Source organism: Cynara cardunculus, assembly GCF_001531365.2.
Source record: "Cynara cardunculus var. scolymus isolate 2C chromosome LG 4, CcrdV1, whole genome shotgun sequence".
NCBI classification, from domain to species: Eukaryota; Viridiplantae; Streptophyta; class Magnoliopsida; order Asterales; family Asteraceae; genus Cynara; species Cynara cardunculus.
In genome coordinates this window covers 1,685,275-1,700,365 of record NC_037531.1, presented here as the reverse complement: position 1 = coordinate 1,700,365, position 15,091 = coordinate 1,685,275, and the positions used below count along the sequence as shown (strand labels likewise).

General features: G+C 36.6%; 1 protein-coding gene across 6 annotated transcripts in view; it reads left to right on the top strand.

Annotated features, from left to right (window-relative positions):
• LOC112511333 (pre-mRNA-processing protein 40A) overlaps positions 1-10,498 on the top strand; it is a 26,999-nt gene extending 16,501 nt beyond the window's left edge. For all 6 annotated transcript variants that reach the window (XM_025116922.1, XM_025116921.1, XM_025116920.1 and 3 more), the window contains 14 exons: positions 3,034-3,068; positions 3,177-3,282; positions 3,727-3,807; positions 3,886-3,978; positions 4,047-4,100; positions 4,190-4,306; positions 4,421-4,519; positions 7,197-7,244; positions 7,338-7,427; positions 9,235-9,342; positions 9,444-9,508; positions 9,609-9,711; positions 9,805-10,089; positions 10,178-10,498. In XM_025116922.1, the coding sequence (XP_024972690.1) occupies positions 3,034-3,068; positions 3,177-3,282; positions 3,727-3,807; positions 3,886-3,978; positions 4,047-4,100; positions 4,190-4,306; positions 4,421-4,519; positions 7,197-7,244; positions 7,338-7,427; positions 9,235-9,342; positions 9,444-9,508; positions 9,609-9,711; positions 9,805-10,089; positions 10,178-10,306 (1,413 nt within the window). In that variant the 3' untranslated portion in view covers positions 10,307-10,498. The remainder of the gene's footprint in view (positions 1-3,033; positions 3,069-3,176; positions 3,283-3,726; positions 3,808-3,885; positions 3,979-4,046; positions 4,101-4,189; positions 4,307-4,420; positions 4,520-7,196; positions 7,245-7,337; positions 7,428-9,234; positions 9,343-9,443; positions 9,509-9,608; positions 9,712-9,804; positions 10,090-10,177) is intronic.
• The last annotated feature ends 4,593 nt before the right edge of the window (positions 10,499-15,091 follow it).

Below are 15,091 nucleotides of genomic sequence, written 5' to 3'. Positions count from 1 at the left end.
AAATAGAAAGGTTTTATATTTAAAACACTAAAACTTAGTGTTTTATATAAATTGGGTATAAATTAGAGCATTTGGTACTGTATAGGACATTTCGGATAACTTCGGACCGGAACCGGACTTTCTAAGCAACTACCGGAAWTTYTTAAAAYTTCTCAACTAAACTAATCTAACTAACTCCTAATCTATAAATTAACTTCAATAACACTAATATATTCTTAATTATAGCTAACCTGGGATTTCGAATTTGACTGCTGTCACACTCTTTTGAGCAATTATTACCATAGCATATCTGCTTGCTTGACCGATTTAGATTTTTTTTTTTTTCCTTAATACTTGTTTGGCAAGGGTAATTATTTAGTTCTGTTGCTGCTGTTTTGTTAATGTTGTTTTTTGCTTCTATTAGCAACTTATTATTTTGGTTCACAGATTTAACATGTCACCCGATCCATACTACTTATGATCCGACCCTACTTGTGATCCAACCCTACTTATGATCCAACCCTACTTACGATCCAACTCTTTAACTGGATCCACCTGGTCAATCTGTTAACTGAATCCAGAATTCCAGATGCCCATCCTGATAGCAGTGACCCAGGTTGTACATATCATCAACAGGTACAGGAAGATGTTAGAATGTGCTAAAATAAGTAACATAAGTACATCATACCCAACTGCCTAACGTGCATTACATTAAACTTACTTCATTACAGCCATCCTTGACTAGTTTTTACTAATCAACTCCTAGTATTACATTTATGCTCCTAAATCACTGAATTAAAACTCTCCATGGTTCAAGAGGAAGAAGAGAAGAGGAACCACTTTATTGCTGCCTTTAAGGGGGAGTACTGCTCATTAATTTTTGCAAGTCTGGTAGAGTGCTAGTCAGTTGCCAAGTTTAGGAACCTAGGTAATAGTATGTCGATCTATGACATAGTGAGATGGTGCTCTAAAGTTCTTGAACGGAATGGCTGGTAGGATTGAAGGATTCGACCTTTGCAAAAAAGCCATTATTTTACTTTCAGTGAGCGCCTTTGGATCCATGAAGAAAAATTTCTTGGATTAAATAGATTGTCATCTATATGTGTGTACGGTTCCAGTGTTACATAATAATATTTTCCACCAGTAAAAATCCCACAAGATATCAGCATTAACTCTATCTTCTAATGTTTTGATTTTTCCTTGCATTTCTTTGATTTTGAACTTTTTCCTTTCTTATCTCCATCTTGAAGGGGTAAGAAATTGAAACGTCAACACCACTCATGAGGTTTAGTGACTCATCGAATGAGCAAGAGAAGTTGATCCATTAAAGTGTTTATAAGGGCTCCAAGAGCAATGAGATACTTTGAAATTCATGGAGTCAGTTGAACACCATAGAGAGCTCTGAAATCAGTCTGCCTCATCCGAAACAAGATCACTGTATAATTGAAGGAGGATGCTGACTAGTGAATCAAAATGGGTCAATCGAACCTTGCTAAGGACTTCGTAACGGAATTACGGAACCAATAGCTTAGAATGTATGAGGACTAAAGTAAAGACTTAAGAATTTCAAGGAATTGTAATTCAACAATATCATGTCTATGAAATAAGGAAACTTGACTATTGATCAACTTAAAATAATTGTGAATGGCATGCCTAGGCGAAGGTTCATTGTTGCACAATTCTGATGCCTAACGTCAGCTTACCTTAGTTGGAGATCGACTGGCCTTGATGAGGATTGCACCTGGATTTGTTGAAGCAAGGCTTTAGTTGATTCTTCTAGCTTTTTTGATGAATAAATAAATTATTTTGTATAGGACCTTTTTGTTTAAATGGAGTTCTAGCACATTATACATCTTTTTAACTAATAGGCTAATATACCACACAAAAAGGAAAAAAAACATTAGAAATAACTATAGGGCCTCTCTTTATCTTGTCTTTCAACCTTCGGTTTGCCGCCTCATCTTTTTAATGATTATGTTTTTGGGTTGGTATATTGTTAATGCTATGATGCTAATAGTGTTAATGAATATGAATGGTTCATTGACATTATATTATTGTTAAATTGTTAATCAATTTTCAAGCACTTACATACCCACTATGTATGCATGTCGTGTTAGCTTGTATGTGTCTCTGTACCTCCTTTTAATAATTCTTACTGGGTATCTGTACTTGTATAATCGTTTTTTGTTCTTTATTTTCACTCTTTTTAAGTCATGTGTCTTACTTTGTTTGGGGTGCAAACATCACTCTTGAAGTGTGTGCCTTGCCTTTATGCTCAAGGGAGACCGTTGCAGCTTGGTGCACCTTTGTAAGGCCACTTGTGTAGAGATCCTTTTATAACATGAAAAATTAGGACCTAATGCGTACCTACTTGTACCTTATGCTTTGGAACTATATGATTTCAACATAGAAGAGAAGCTTGTATAGAAAGCATAGAGAGATTTTATGGACTGGATTGGCTGGAAATTTAGAGAAACTAATGGAAATGAGAGAGAAGTTGGGGTTTTATACCCAAAATACCAAAGTGGGACTTTCATACTACTGTATCTGGCATACATGTACACCAAGATCTAACACGCACCTTCCTTCTTTCTCCCTGCTTGAATTGCCAATATTATGTAAGCTGAGTTATCCAATAACAGTACCAAATAGCTTTTCTGCTGACTAATCGATTATGGTATAATTTTTGACATGTTAATTTGTTTTGATGGTTATCTTTATGTTGATTCAAATTGTTAACTTAAAGCTCTGGCCCGACTGTTAGAACTTGAATACCTACTGGGCTTTCTATGTGCCAAAACCAAAATATAGTTTGCACAACATGTGTATAGTTGTAAACCGACTTTGACAAAGTTATTTTTGCAACATAACTTGCTGATTATTCCTTCCATCTGTATCATTACTACTTTTCTAATTTTGGTACTTATATTATTTTACTGAAAGCAGAATAGAGTTCATGGATCATAAATCTGGTAAGCATGAGTTCATGTATAGGCTATGATGTTTTTATCCAGCTGATCTTATGTCTGCTACTCTGTTCTAAATCCTTTTCAGGAGTCCAAGGAATTGACATCATCCATGAGATGGAGGTACGTCTCATCTTCTTATAGAAACAATGTTGATCTTGATGATAGTTTTGGTATAAGCTTTTGATTCATAGATGTAATATATTTTGTACTTGTATGTTTGTAATCCAGCAAAGCTATGGCAATGTTTGAAGACGATGAGCGGTATAAGGCTGTGGAACGACCTTCTGACCGAGAAGATCTTTTTCAGAACTATCTGGTTGATCTACAGAAGAAAGTAAGTTCTGCTTTAGCTACTGCATGAGCTCATCATTAACATATCATCTCTCTATTGACATACTTTGGAGCATTTTTTTTTTTATCCAGCTGAGAGGTTTGAAGCTTAAAAAATACAATCTATGATCAATGATACTTGGTATTTCTTATATGAAACCTAGAATTCTTTTTGATTTTTGCAACAAAAATTTGATTTTAAAGGAATTTAAGGATTACTAGATCCCATTACGGATTCTTGGAGTTGATATCTATGCTCTTATTTGGGTATTGTGATATTAACTTTCTATATAGTATAGTCTGTTATGTAGTAGGTGGATATTGCTGTTTTGTATTCTTAAAATACCTACAAAATTGACCCGCTGCAGTATCAGGCGAAGGTGTAGTGTAGTTGCTTTATATTTCTTTATGTTTATTTCTCTCTGCACTTCATGGTTTTCAATTTCAGGAGAGGGCAAAAGCTCAAGAGGAGCAACGGCAGTACAGATTAGAGTACAGACAATTTTTGGAATCTTGTGGCTTGATCAAGGTGAGGCTGTTGCCTAATGCAGTGGCATCCTTATTTTAATTGATTTGTTGGATGGTAACACAATATCTTTTTATCCAGGTGGATACTCAGTGGCGGAAAGTTCAAGATCGGTTGGAAGATGATGAAAGATGTTCACGGCTTGAAAAAATTGATCGTTTGGAGATTTTCCAGGTAAATTTTCTACGCTAACCTTAATTGTCATTACCACTAGGCAATTTATAATGTTTTTGTGGTTCCAGGAATATATCCGTGACCTGGAGAAGGAAGAGGACGAACAGAGGAAAATTAAAAAGGTGCTCTTCGATGCTATCTTTTTGTTGAAGGTGCATGCTACCTTCATGTCTGTCCAACGTTCTTAAATTCAGTTATTCATTTCCTGAAGGAACATATAAAAAGGGTGGAGCGCAAAAACCGCGATGAATTCCGGAAGATGATGGAAGAACATGTAATTTCTGGCGCACTTACAGCAAAAACTCAATGGCGAGACTATTGTCAGAAGGTAGTATAGTCACTTGCCCATTTGCATCATTAGGTCTAGATAAAAGAGTTCTTTTTTTTCTAATTCCATTTCATGTATAAGATTGCTTATATACTTCATGTCCTGATTTTTTAGGTCAAGGAGTCCGTAGCTTATCAGGCTGTTGCTTCAAATACTTCTGGCTCGACTCCAAAAGATCTGTTTGAGGATGTTACTGAAGAGTTGGAGAAAAAGGTACTTGTTAGCGACTTTACCCATGTCCATCAGTGGAAAATCTATGAAATCGAGAGCATTGGCGTTGTCTTAATTATAAGAATATGAACAGGGTACGTAAATATGTTTAAAATGATAAGATATTCAAAGTGGAGATTAACGTATTGCTGGGTTTGCTAATAAAATGTGGAAAGAGCTGACTCCCTGCATTTGAAGTTTAGTGAAGGACTAGGAATTAGACATCAAACTGAAGACATCTGGTGGTGGAACAAGGAGGTTTTAAAAGCTATTAGAGGAAAAAAGAATCGCTACGGATGCTTGTAGCGAATATAAAGAAGTGTAAAATAACCAAAAGTGTAGCCAAGAAAATAGTAGGAGAAACTAGTGGTAATCATATGAGAACTTGTAAGAACAACCAAGGAATGAAGGAGGTTTCAAGTAAGGTATACAAATTGATGAAGACAATGAAAAAAAATCGGGAACCTAAATCACATCAAATGCACAAGGATGAGAACCTGAGATAATAGTCAAAGATGTTGAGGTTAATGATGCGAAATGATTGTCTTGATAAGTAGTTGATGAAAATAATGAGAACTTTGTGAAGCGGCGATGATCTTTTGGTGATAAATTAACAAAGTCACTACAAGGGAATTAGAGTGATTGAGATGAAGGAAGCTGGAAACAGATCAAACTTCAAAGTACGTGACGTTAGTGTCTAATCGTATCTTTATAGAGGTTTGAAGATCTGTGGGGATGTAGCCATAGCATCGCTCGTTTGATTACATGCTATTTTTCTTAGTACAACAAAAAATTAAATGATTGTAAGAAGAGTACCTTTGTATCAATGTACATGGACAAAGAGGATATTGGAAACATATCAGGGTCTTAAACTTGAGATCCATCACTTAAAACTATTCGAGCAGGTTAATCGTCATAATTAAGGACTGAGACGAGGACTGGAAGAACTAATTATGTTTTATGCTACAAACATTAACGACAAAGGCTATATAAGTAAGACCTTGTTTGATTCAACTACAATTTTCCAACTCAATCCCTCTCTGACTTCCAACTCCTCAACCCAGGTATGAACTATTGTCATCATTATCTTTGCCCTGTTGCTTGCAGATCTTTAGAAAAGATATAATCTAATTGCAGCCTTGACTCATAAAGCACCATCACAATTGACAGGGTAATCTCAAATTCTGAGAATAATGTAAATGGGAACCAAAATATCAAGTTGTTTGGGACGGGCATCGATCATCTATGCATAACAAAATCAAATTTTACAAAAACACCAATTGGTCGGGGTTTTTAGCACTATTGTAACAAACTAATTGGAAACACATGAAACTTTGGATCGAGGAAATAAAGAAAGGAAAGTATATGTATATACAAAACTAAAATGAAAAGAGAACTCTCTAATGCCTACCTATATGTCACATGTACAAGCTTTGATTGCCTGACACACTCCACCATTGATGTATAAAAGTCAAGGGGGATTGGAAGGATGGTATCTTTATTATTTGATTTCTGCTGGCAAGACTAAGAGCCATTACTTATGGCACTCTGTTCTGAGGATTTTTAATCACCTGGCTTGCACCACAGCCCTACGGAATTCATTCTCATCTGCAAATTTCTCTCATCAGAAAAAAAAAGACCTTGCATAACAAAAGCTACCTGCCATGCTACAAGAAGAGCAATTCTTATAGTTGGAAAGACCCAGTATATATAGGCATGAATATACATATAGAATTATAAAATATTGCATGGAAAAAAGATTACTAGGAAGTGATTTACATTAAAAATCAGGCGAAGGGTTCTCGGTTGTTGCTTTGTCTCTAGAAAATGGTGCTTGGGAAGGCCGGGGATGGACTGGGAGGTTAAATAGAAAAGGGGACGAGAGGGTTGGTGGTAGGAATATATTTTAATATACAGTTTAAAATTAATTTACTAACATATGAATATAAGTTTACACAATGAAGATCAGTTTTATTTGATTCATATTTTTTAATTAATATGAATTAAAAACTTTTTATTAGTTGTACCTTTTGCAAAATTATAGGATGATTATGGTACATGTAAATTCTAAGGTGATAGTCAAATTTATGCCTATGGCCCGATAATTTGATATTTGTAAATTGTTTAGTTATCCATGTGCAACTACCTCAGGGCAAACTTAGGTAATTCTCTTTAGCTTATTCTAAGGTTATCTTGAGTTTAAATGTTTTCTTTATGTAGATGTAATTGTAGTTCATAGGATTGTTGTTAACGTGCTGCTAGCCTGAAACCACCTTATATGAACAGCTGCAAGACCACCATTGGTTTTAATATATACATGCTGTGTTTTGGCTTCATTTCCTTCTACCTATTTAGTATTAATCATGTGTGTTTTTTAAATTATCAAGTCTTGCTTTGTTATGGATCATTCTAGTGGTTCTTTTCACTATTCCAATGAAGTTTGGGGTAATAGAGATTGTTTGGTGATTTAAGATCAAAAAGTGACGGGTGAAAGTGATATCCGCAGAGGGATTTGTGGCGCTGGCTATTTGAGGAGTGTTAATAGTCTTGTGAATTTGTAGAAGATGTCTTATTTTAGGCCGTCAAATGTTTTCACAATTATTATGTCTAATGACGTTAAGGCCGTAAAAGTATGTTCTGTTACAGAGCTCTAAATGTTCTTTTTTTGTTTACTTGACAGTATCATGAAGATAAAACGCGTGTGAAAGATGCTATGAAATTGAAGAAGGTAGCTGTATTTGCTTTGTGTATGGGTGTAACGTAGACCTACTCTGATGCTTATATGTGATCTGTATTTGTGTTCTTATGTACCTCTATATAGGTCACTGTTGCGCCGACATGGACACTTGAAGATTTCAAGGTTGCTATTGAGGAGGACATCATCTCATCTTTATCCGATGTTAGTCTGCAGGTATAACTCTTGGAAGTATGTGGCTGTCAACAGTTTAACATATATGCTCAAGTGTGCTTGCCTTTTTTATGGATTATCTATCTTATATTACTACTCTAACTGCTCCTTGTTACTCATTTGTCTATATTCTCAGTCCCAAGTTCTTTAGTAACAGTAGCTCTAAAATCTGGTTGAAAGCTTATCTTATAATTGCTCATGGATTGAAACACCCATCCACTTACAGTTACCAAATCATCTTCCTAGTCTTTGCTTCTGAATCTATCATATGAAATTTGGTGAAGGACCTTTATACCTTCTCCTCTCAAGTTTTGGTCACCAGATCATAAAATTTATTCCTGTTTCCTTGGTAATGTGTGGTAGGTTCAAGAAGCTGTTTTGAGGAAATTATTTACCACTGCCTACAATTGCTTCTATGGTATGATAAGACTCTATGTTAGCTTCTGCAAGTCAAATGTCTTCCGAGTGTTCTATGGATGGAAATGTCTTGGATACTTCTATTTGGAGATGAATGTGGATGAGAGCTCTTTGGAAGTCCTATAAGATATATGATAGATAACTTAAGTGTTGTAGAAACGCAAAACTGAGTGCTGGTTATATTAGGCCTGTTGTGTGATACCCAGGGGTTTATGGTCCTGTGCAATTTGTTATTTTGGTCGTTTGCCAATTATTATGAACTAAAATTGGGGATACTAGGTTGTTAAATGTTTTTGATTGCTAATCACTAATCTGAGGTGGATAGATAAGAAAGAAGAATGCCAGAATAATCTAAGATTGGCTCGAAGGACAGCATACAAGAATGCCAACAAATGAAATTGCTTTTAGGCTTGTTGTGAGATAAATAAGGGGCTTTTATGATGCTTTGAGAACTTTTTCCTTTCTGTTGGTTACCACTTGGTTGCTCAAAATTTAGACCGACTAGGGTTGAATGTTTCTTGAAGGTAAAAGCTAAGCTCAGGCGGATAGGTAAGATAGAAACACAAATGAGAAAGATAATTTAGAGTGCATTCAAGGGGTATCATACCAGAATAATACCAAAAGATACTTGTTAAAAAGGAAAAGTAATAGCAGGATGGTAAATGTTTTGATTTCCTATTGGACTTGATAAGCAGTGTAGTGAACTTTATGTGTTATTTAAAACTACAACAGCTTACCATTAATAAATTGGCCTTCATTTATGACATCTACACGTACTTAAAGGTTCTATGTCAGGAGTCAAGCTCTTTGGGATTGAAAACCAGGTTATCGGGTCTAGCTCTTGAATTCATTATTTATTATCCCTTAGGATGATAATTCATGGGTAACCAACCTATTGCATTACTAAACAGGAAGCTCGACTTTGTGACCCTCAATTTAGTGGTATGACAAGGTCTTCCACCATTTTGGCATGACAAAAATGAAGAGTTTCCCATATAAGTTTTAATTCCCATGGAACAATTGTGACCAGTCAGGAGAAAGAAGAAGCTTTTCTACAATGCTCTTTTCTTCTTTTCTATCTTCAAGTATCTTCGATGGGAGAGCGCTTTGAGGTTTAGAAACCTGAATCTGACCACTGGACAGCAAGTCTCAGAGTGTAATTTAAGCTGTTGACAGTTCATGTCTCTTGGAAAATATAGTTGGATGATAGATTAAACCAGCAAATTTGAGTAGAAGGTATTTCTTGTTATTGCTGTTGCTGTTGTACTATCAGCAAGTCATGTTAGTGTTTAGCCAAAAAGGTATCGACACCTTTCATAAATATACGTAAGTGCTGTCTAAAGCTGTTTGTTTAAGTGTCTTCTGAGTCTTGCAATGTTTTACTTCTTTCCAGCTTGTGTTTGAAGACCTACTTGAGAGGGCCAAGGAGAAAGAAGAGAAGGAAGCTAAAAAGCGTCAGCGTCTTGCCAAAGATTTCACTGAGTTATTGTATGACATCAAGGTACATGGAGCCTGTATCATTGGCAAACTTAATGATATACTGCATGTTCAAAAGAGCTTCTGTAGATCATCTTACCTTCACTTTTTGGTGCTTGAACTCAGGAAATTACTGCCTCTTCCACATGGGAGGAATGCCAGCAACTCTTTGAGGAAAGCTCCGAATACAGGTATGGTATTTGATGAGGCTTCCCATATTTGTTATTTGAAACGAATGTTCCAGTAGAGCTGCCTCATTTTTTTTTTCCTCTTTTCTTGACATGGAATTAGAGCTGTTGGTGATGAGAGCCTTGCTCGTGAGACCTTTGAGGAATATGTTGCTCGTTTGCTGGAGAAGGCAAAAGAGAAAGAACGGAAGCGGGAGGAGGAGAAGGTATCGTCTGAATTTTCAGATAGTATGCTAAAGCAATTAAAGATGTGATATGAAAGTGATTGGTTTTGAGTTGGTATTTTCTTGTTTCTTCAGGCGAGAAAGGAGGAAAAAGAGAGGAGAAAGGAGAAAGAACGGAGGGAGAAGGAGAAAGAGAGAGAGGAGCGTGAAAGAGAGAAAGATAAAAAGAAGGATGATTCAGATATCGAGAATTTGGAGATTAAGGAGGAGAAGAAAAGAGAGAAAGAAAAAGACAGAAAACATCGGAAGCGGCATCAAAGCAGCATAGTGACGGACGATGTGAGTTCTGATAAGGATGAAAGAGAAGACTCTGGTAAGAAGTCTCGTAGACATGGCAGTGAGCGCAAAAAGTCAAGAAAGGTAGATTCACGAAATCTGATATCAGAGTGTTTATACTTGATGATATATGTATGTATAACTTGGTTTTTTAAATGGTATTGCATTGCAGCATGCATATTCACCTGAATCAGATAGTGAAAGCAAGCATAAAAAACACAAGAGAGATTCTCGTAAAAATGGTGGTGGTCATGAGGAGCTGGAAGATGGGGAGCTTGGCGAGGATGGGGAAATCCAATAAATTCAGGATTCTTATCCATCCTTCCTATACTAAATGTGAAATTGTTGACCTGTCCTGTAGTAGTAATTTTTATGGTTAATTGGAGTATTTATTTATTTGTACAACCAAAATCAGTGATGCCTAAAGGATATATAGCAGCATTTTGCAGGTTTCTAGAATTAATTTTCAATGGGATATCACAAATTTTGACAATGTCTTTGGTGGTGGTTTGTTTGTTTTCTCTGTTGCCAATTATAACGTCTTCATCTGCACAAACTGCAAGGTCAGACTTCAATAAATGCTAAGCTGCTAGTGTTATCGGCGATGTGGTGTTATGTAGATTATATAAGATAATGATGGGGGGTTTTGGTTAAGTTATGATGCGAGTCAAGAGGTGTGAAGGTTCAATGTCCTTGTTGAACCAGTGTCTAGCTTCACCGCATTGGCTTTAGTGTTTGAGCTCTAGTTGCATTGATCAGCGAGTGCCATCAGTGGCAGGGATAAGGGAACTCAGGAGTACACAAATTTATGTTAAATGCTGCTAACTGGAGTTCAACACTGAAGTTGAAGAGTGAAGACATCTGTGAGTGAAGAGCATGAACTAATTAACTGAAGTCTCTGCTCCTAGGTAGTAAGTAGTACAAATACTTTCTTTGCATGGAATTTTTATTCTCAAAAGATGACAACCACATGCTAATTAAAGGAGTTGACACAACGTTGTAAGTCACTCATTTATCTGGTAAGTACAAAATGTTCCGATGAGCAGCAGCAAGCACAAGGACCAAAAACATCACTTACCACCAGATAACTACTGCACATAAATGATACTTAATTATTTTAATAGTAGGGTTCAACGCGAGCTTAAGATTCAAATGTATATTTTTCATCATGCAAATTGTTCTACAAGGGAACAAAGCATTATTAACCACCTAATAGGACACACTACAACAAGATTGAGTTTATACTACTCCACCAATAAATAGACCTACTAATAGACCACTTCATAACACATAATTTATAGGGCAAAAAATAAAGCTTATAGGATGCTTTTGGGTGGTGTAATACATTTATTAGGACACTTTTATGAAAAAGAAAACGTCATATTAACTATTTTATGACACTATTTGAAAAATGTCTTATAAACACAAGTATCCTATAAAAAATAGGTTTATAGGGCAGTTTTTTAAAATTGTCCTATAAAATTGATAATGTCATGCTTTGCATTGAAAATGTTCTAAAAACTTGTTATGACGCCCAAAAGCGTCATACAAACTTATTACAACGCTTTTAGTAAGACATTTTATTTTTTGGTCTCATAAACTAAATCTTATAAAGAAATGTATTAGGACATTTATTTATTAGGGCGTCCTACAAACCTAATTTATTTGTAGTGACATCTGAAAATATCACTTGCGAGTTCTTTATGAGTTCTAAGTCTTAAAAAGTTGAAAGCATCACTTTGTTAAATTTGTAGAGTATTTCTAACTTAGATTTGTATACCTAAAAGTCGGTTAAAGAATATAGTTCTTGTAGCTAGCAAATGTAAATCTTTGCTCTCAAGTTTTTAATAATTTCTTTACACAATTAGGAAAAGATCTTTGGTTGACGAACATTAGTGTAGACTTTTCCATCACTGATTCACCGGCATATCCAAGAAATTTGACTTGTTAACCTCATTTGTACACAATAATAAGACTTCAATTGTGATTATGGTTTGTTAGGGACCATGTATAGGAAGATGATTAACGGACTGGATAAACTTAAGAATCATGTTGGAAAAGGGTTAGACCCCAACTTGTGAAAGTGTAAGTAAGAAGTCTCTTACTCTAGTCAATAGGATTTAGTCTATTGAAGCGGTCTGGACTAAGAGCTCTCATGCAGAAAATCAAGAACCAGAGCACTTACTCAAAGAGTGAAAGTTCCATTCATACAAAGCTCGCGCTCTATCCCCGTGGACAATCAAGCCTTATGCGCCAAAAAAAACATAATCGCTTGACACAAAGCTACAACTCCAAGACCTAGAGCCTCTGCATAGTACATGCAGAGCCTCTGCATAGTACATGAAGAGCTTCTATATAGTTCATGCAGAGCTTCTGGTCACATTCTCCATGGAACACGCGTGCAAGTTCAGACATTCTCACAAGCGTCTAACAGATTTGAGACGGCTTGACCTAGTCTGCTCCGCTTTTCAAGGGAAGTCAAAGACAAAGATGCAGACTCCGCGACTCAGAGTTTCAAGCCTAATTTGTAGCATAGTTGTTAGACGTACGCGTATATAAGGAGGCTTCCTCCTCAGGTTCAAAACACCTGAGAGTGCCGACTTATACTATACCTGTTTATTGTGAGATTACTTTTAGATTGATTGTTCTTTTACTTTCATCTAATAAAAGCATTCGACGTATTCAAGTCCTTCACCGTTCTTATATTTATTTTGAATATTTCGATTAATCGTCTTTGATACACTGTTTGATTTTCATTCTTATCACTTATAAACCGTGTTTTCTGCAAATACGTGTATCTGGGTTCCAACAATTGGTATCAGAGCCTGCTAATCAAACTCATTGATTAGTCGCTCGATATCCATCTGGATTCTACTCTTATTTTTGATTAATTCGTTTTAAAAAGGAATTTCACTCCAAATTTTACTTCTTTTAAAACGTTTGCTTTTACGTAATCTGGAAATCATTTTTAACGACGTTCATCACTTTCTCGTCAATCTTCTTCTCAATTTTTTTAATCAAAAATGTCGTCTCAATCATGGAACTCCATGTATAGTGCCGGTTCCTTGACACAACCTCCGAATCTCATTAGGGAAGAATATCCCCAATGGAAAATTCGGATGATAAATTTTTATGAGGGCCTTGACCTCGAACTTTACGAGTCAATTTTAAACGGCCCATATGTCCCTACCACGATTATTCCTCATATTCCTGCTGCTGGTGATACGGTTGAAGTACCTGCCAGGAAGGTACCCAAGCTTCGTCGCGATTGGAACGATGAAGATAAACGCAGAGTGGAGATCGATCAGAAAGCCAAAAGACTTTTGATATGGCTCTCCCCAATGAGATTTTTCAATTTCTTAACGCGTGCGATTCTGCCAAGGATCTATGGGATGAATTGGAAAATCAGTTGGAAGGAGGGATAAAGATGAAGAAAAACTGTCGTGCTCAATGCTTGAACGAGTACGACAGTTTCCAGACGCTTCCCGATGAGTCTTTAGAACAGACTTATCACAGGTTCAATTCTGATCAACAAGTGTCACAAATGTGACGTGATCAGAATTCAAGAGGAGAACAATATGCTCTTCTTGAAGAGATTGAATGCAGGATGGAGAAACCTGACAATGTCTCTCCAGGCGAATCAAGATCTGGAGCAATGGACGTTGCACGACGTATACGGGACTCTACAAGCTCAAGAGAAAGAAGTGCAGAAAGCCAAGGTCGCTCTGGGTGGACCTCTGGCTCTTGTCTCTGATTCAAAAGAGACAGGATCTAGCCAGCCACACAGAGAGCGTAGATCCAAAGAAGAGAGGAGGAAAAGAAAGAAGGCTCTCATCATGGAGAGTGTTGAAGAAGACAGAGCTTCTAGCTCTGAAGAAGATGATATTGGTGCTTTTGAAAAATCCTTGGCCCTGATCACCAAGGAGTTCCAAAGGAAGTTTGAGAAAAAGGTCTTCGAAAAGCGAGGAAGACAGAATGATCGCAGTAGCGGCAGAGATTTCGAAGGAAGGAACCCTCCCTCTGTTTCAAACAAAAAGGAGGAAGAGCCATCGGACCAGAAGAAGCAAGGTGTTCGCTGCTTTAGATGTGGCAAAATGGGGCACTACTCCAAAGAGTGCAGAGGCCCTTTGGTGAAAGACGAACTGTATTACAAAAACAAGTACAAGTACAATCGATCACAAAAGAGCCTCATGGCTGAACAGGAGAATTGGGTCGCTGACTCCTCATCTGATGAAGAAGACCAAACCCATTTCTATGGGATGGCTGTTGAGAACGACAGAGAAGAGTTTGGATCTGACTCCGACTCACATGTATGTTCCATCTCTGGCTATTGTCATTCTGACCTGGAAGAAAGCATATTTGCTTTGACAAACGATTTTATTAACCTACAGCAAAAGCCCTCTATCGAAAAATCCAAAAGAAAATCTTTGGAAAAGAAAAAATTATTTTTTGAACGTGAGACAGAGCTGCTAACTGTAGAGAAACAAGAGTTATCAGTGGAAAACGAAAAACTTTTGCAAATTAAACGATCCACTGAAACAAGTCTAAAATCAGAGTGCTTAGAACTAAAAGCGGCTATAAAGAAGAAAGAAACAGAGCTTTTAGAAAAGGAACGTGATAGATTAAACTCTGAGGCCCTCAAAGATTATTTTCAAAAGGAAAGAGAGTTCTTACACCAGAGCTTACAAAGAAAAGATCTCTTGATCAAGAAATATCAAGATGCTCAGCAGGTGTATGAAAAAGTAAATTCTCAACAGGATAGAGCAGGGATAGGTTATACAGACCTAGACCTCACCTGGAAGAAGATTGATAATGAGGTGGTCAAACCAGAACCAGATGAAATTAAGAGTTCTTCCACAAAATATTTTCTTAACACTCTGGATCCAAAATTATTGGATGACTTCACAGAAACGATAAGACAGGTTTTCGAGCAAGATTTGCTTGAGGCCTTGAATTATCCTCCCAAAGGTCATGCATATTCTTTTGAGTGTAACTCCTCAGATACTTTTGAAAGTTTTCAAAACAAAAGACGGAAGAAGCTTCTAGCTCATGCATACGAGAATCTCAAGTTCATAATGATACCTTT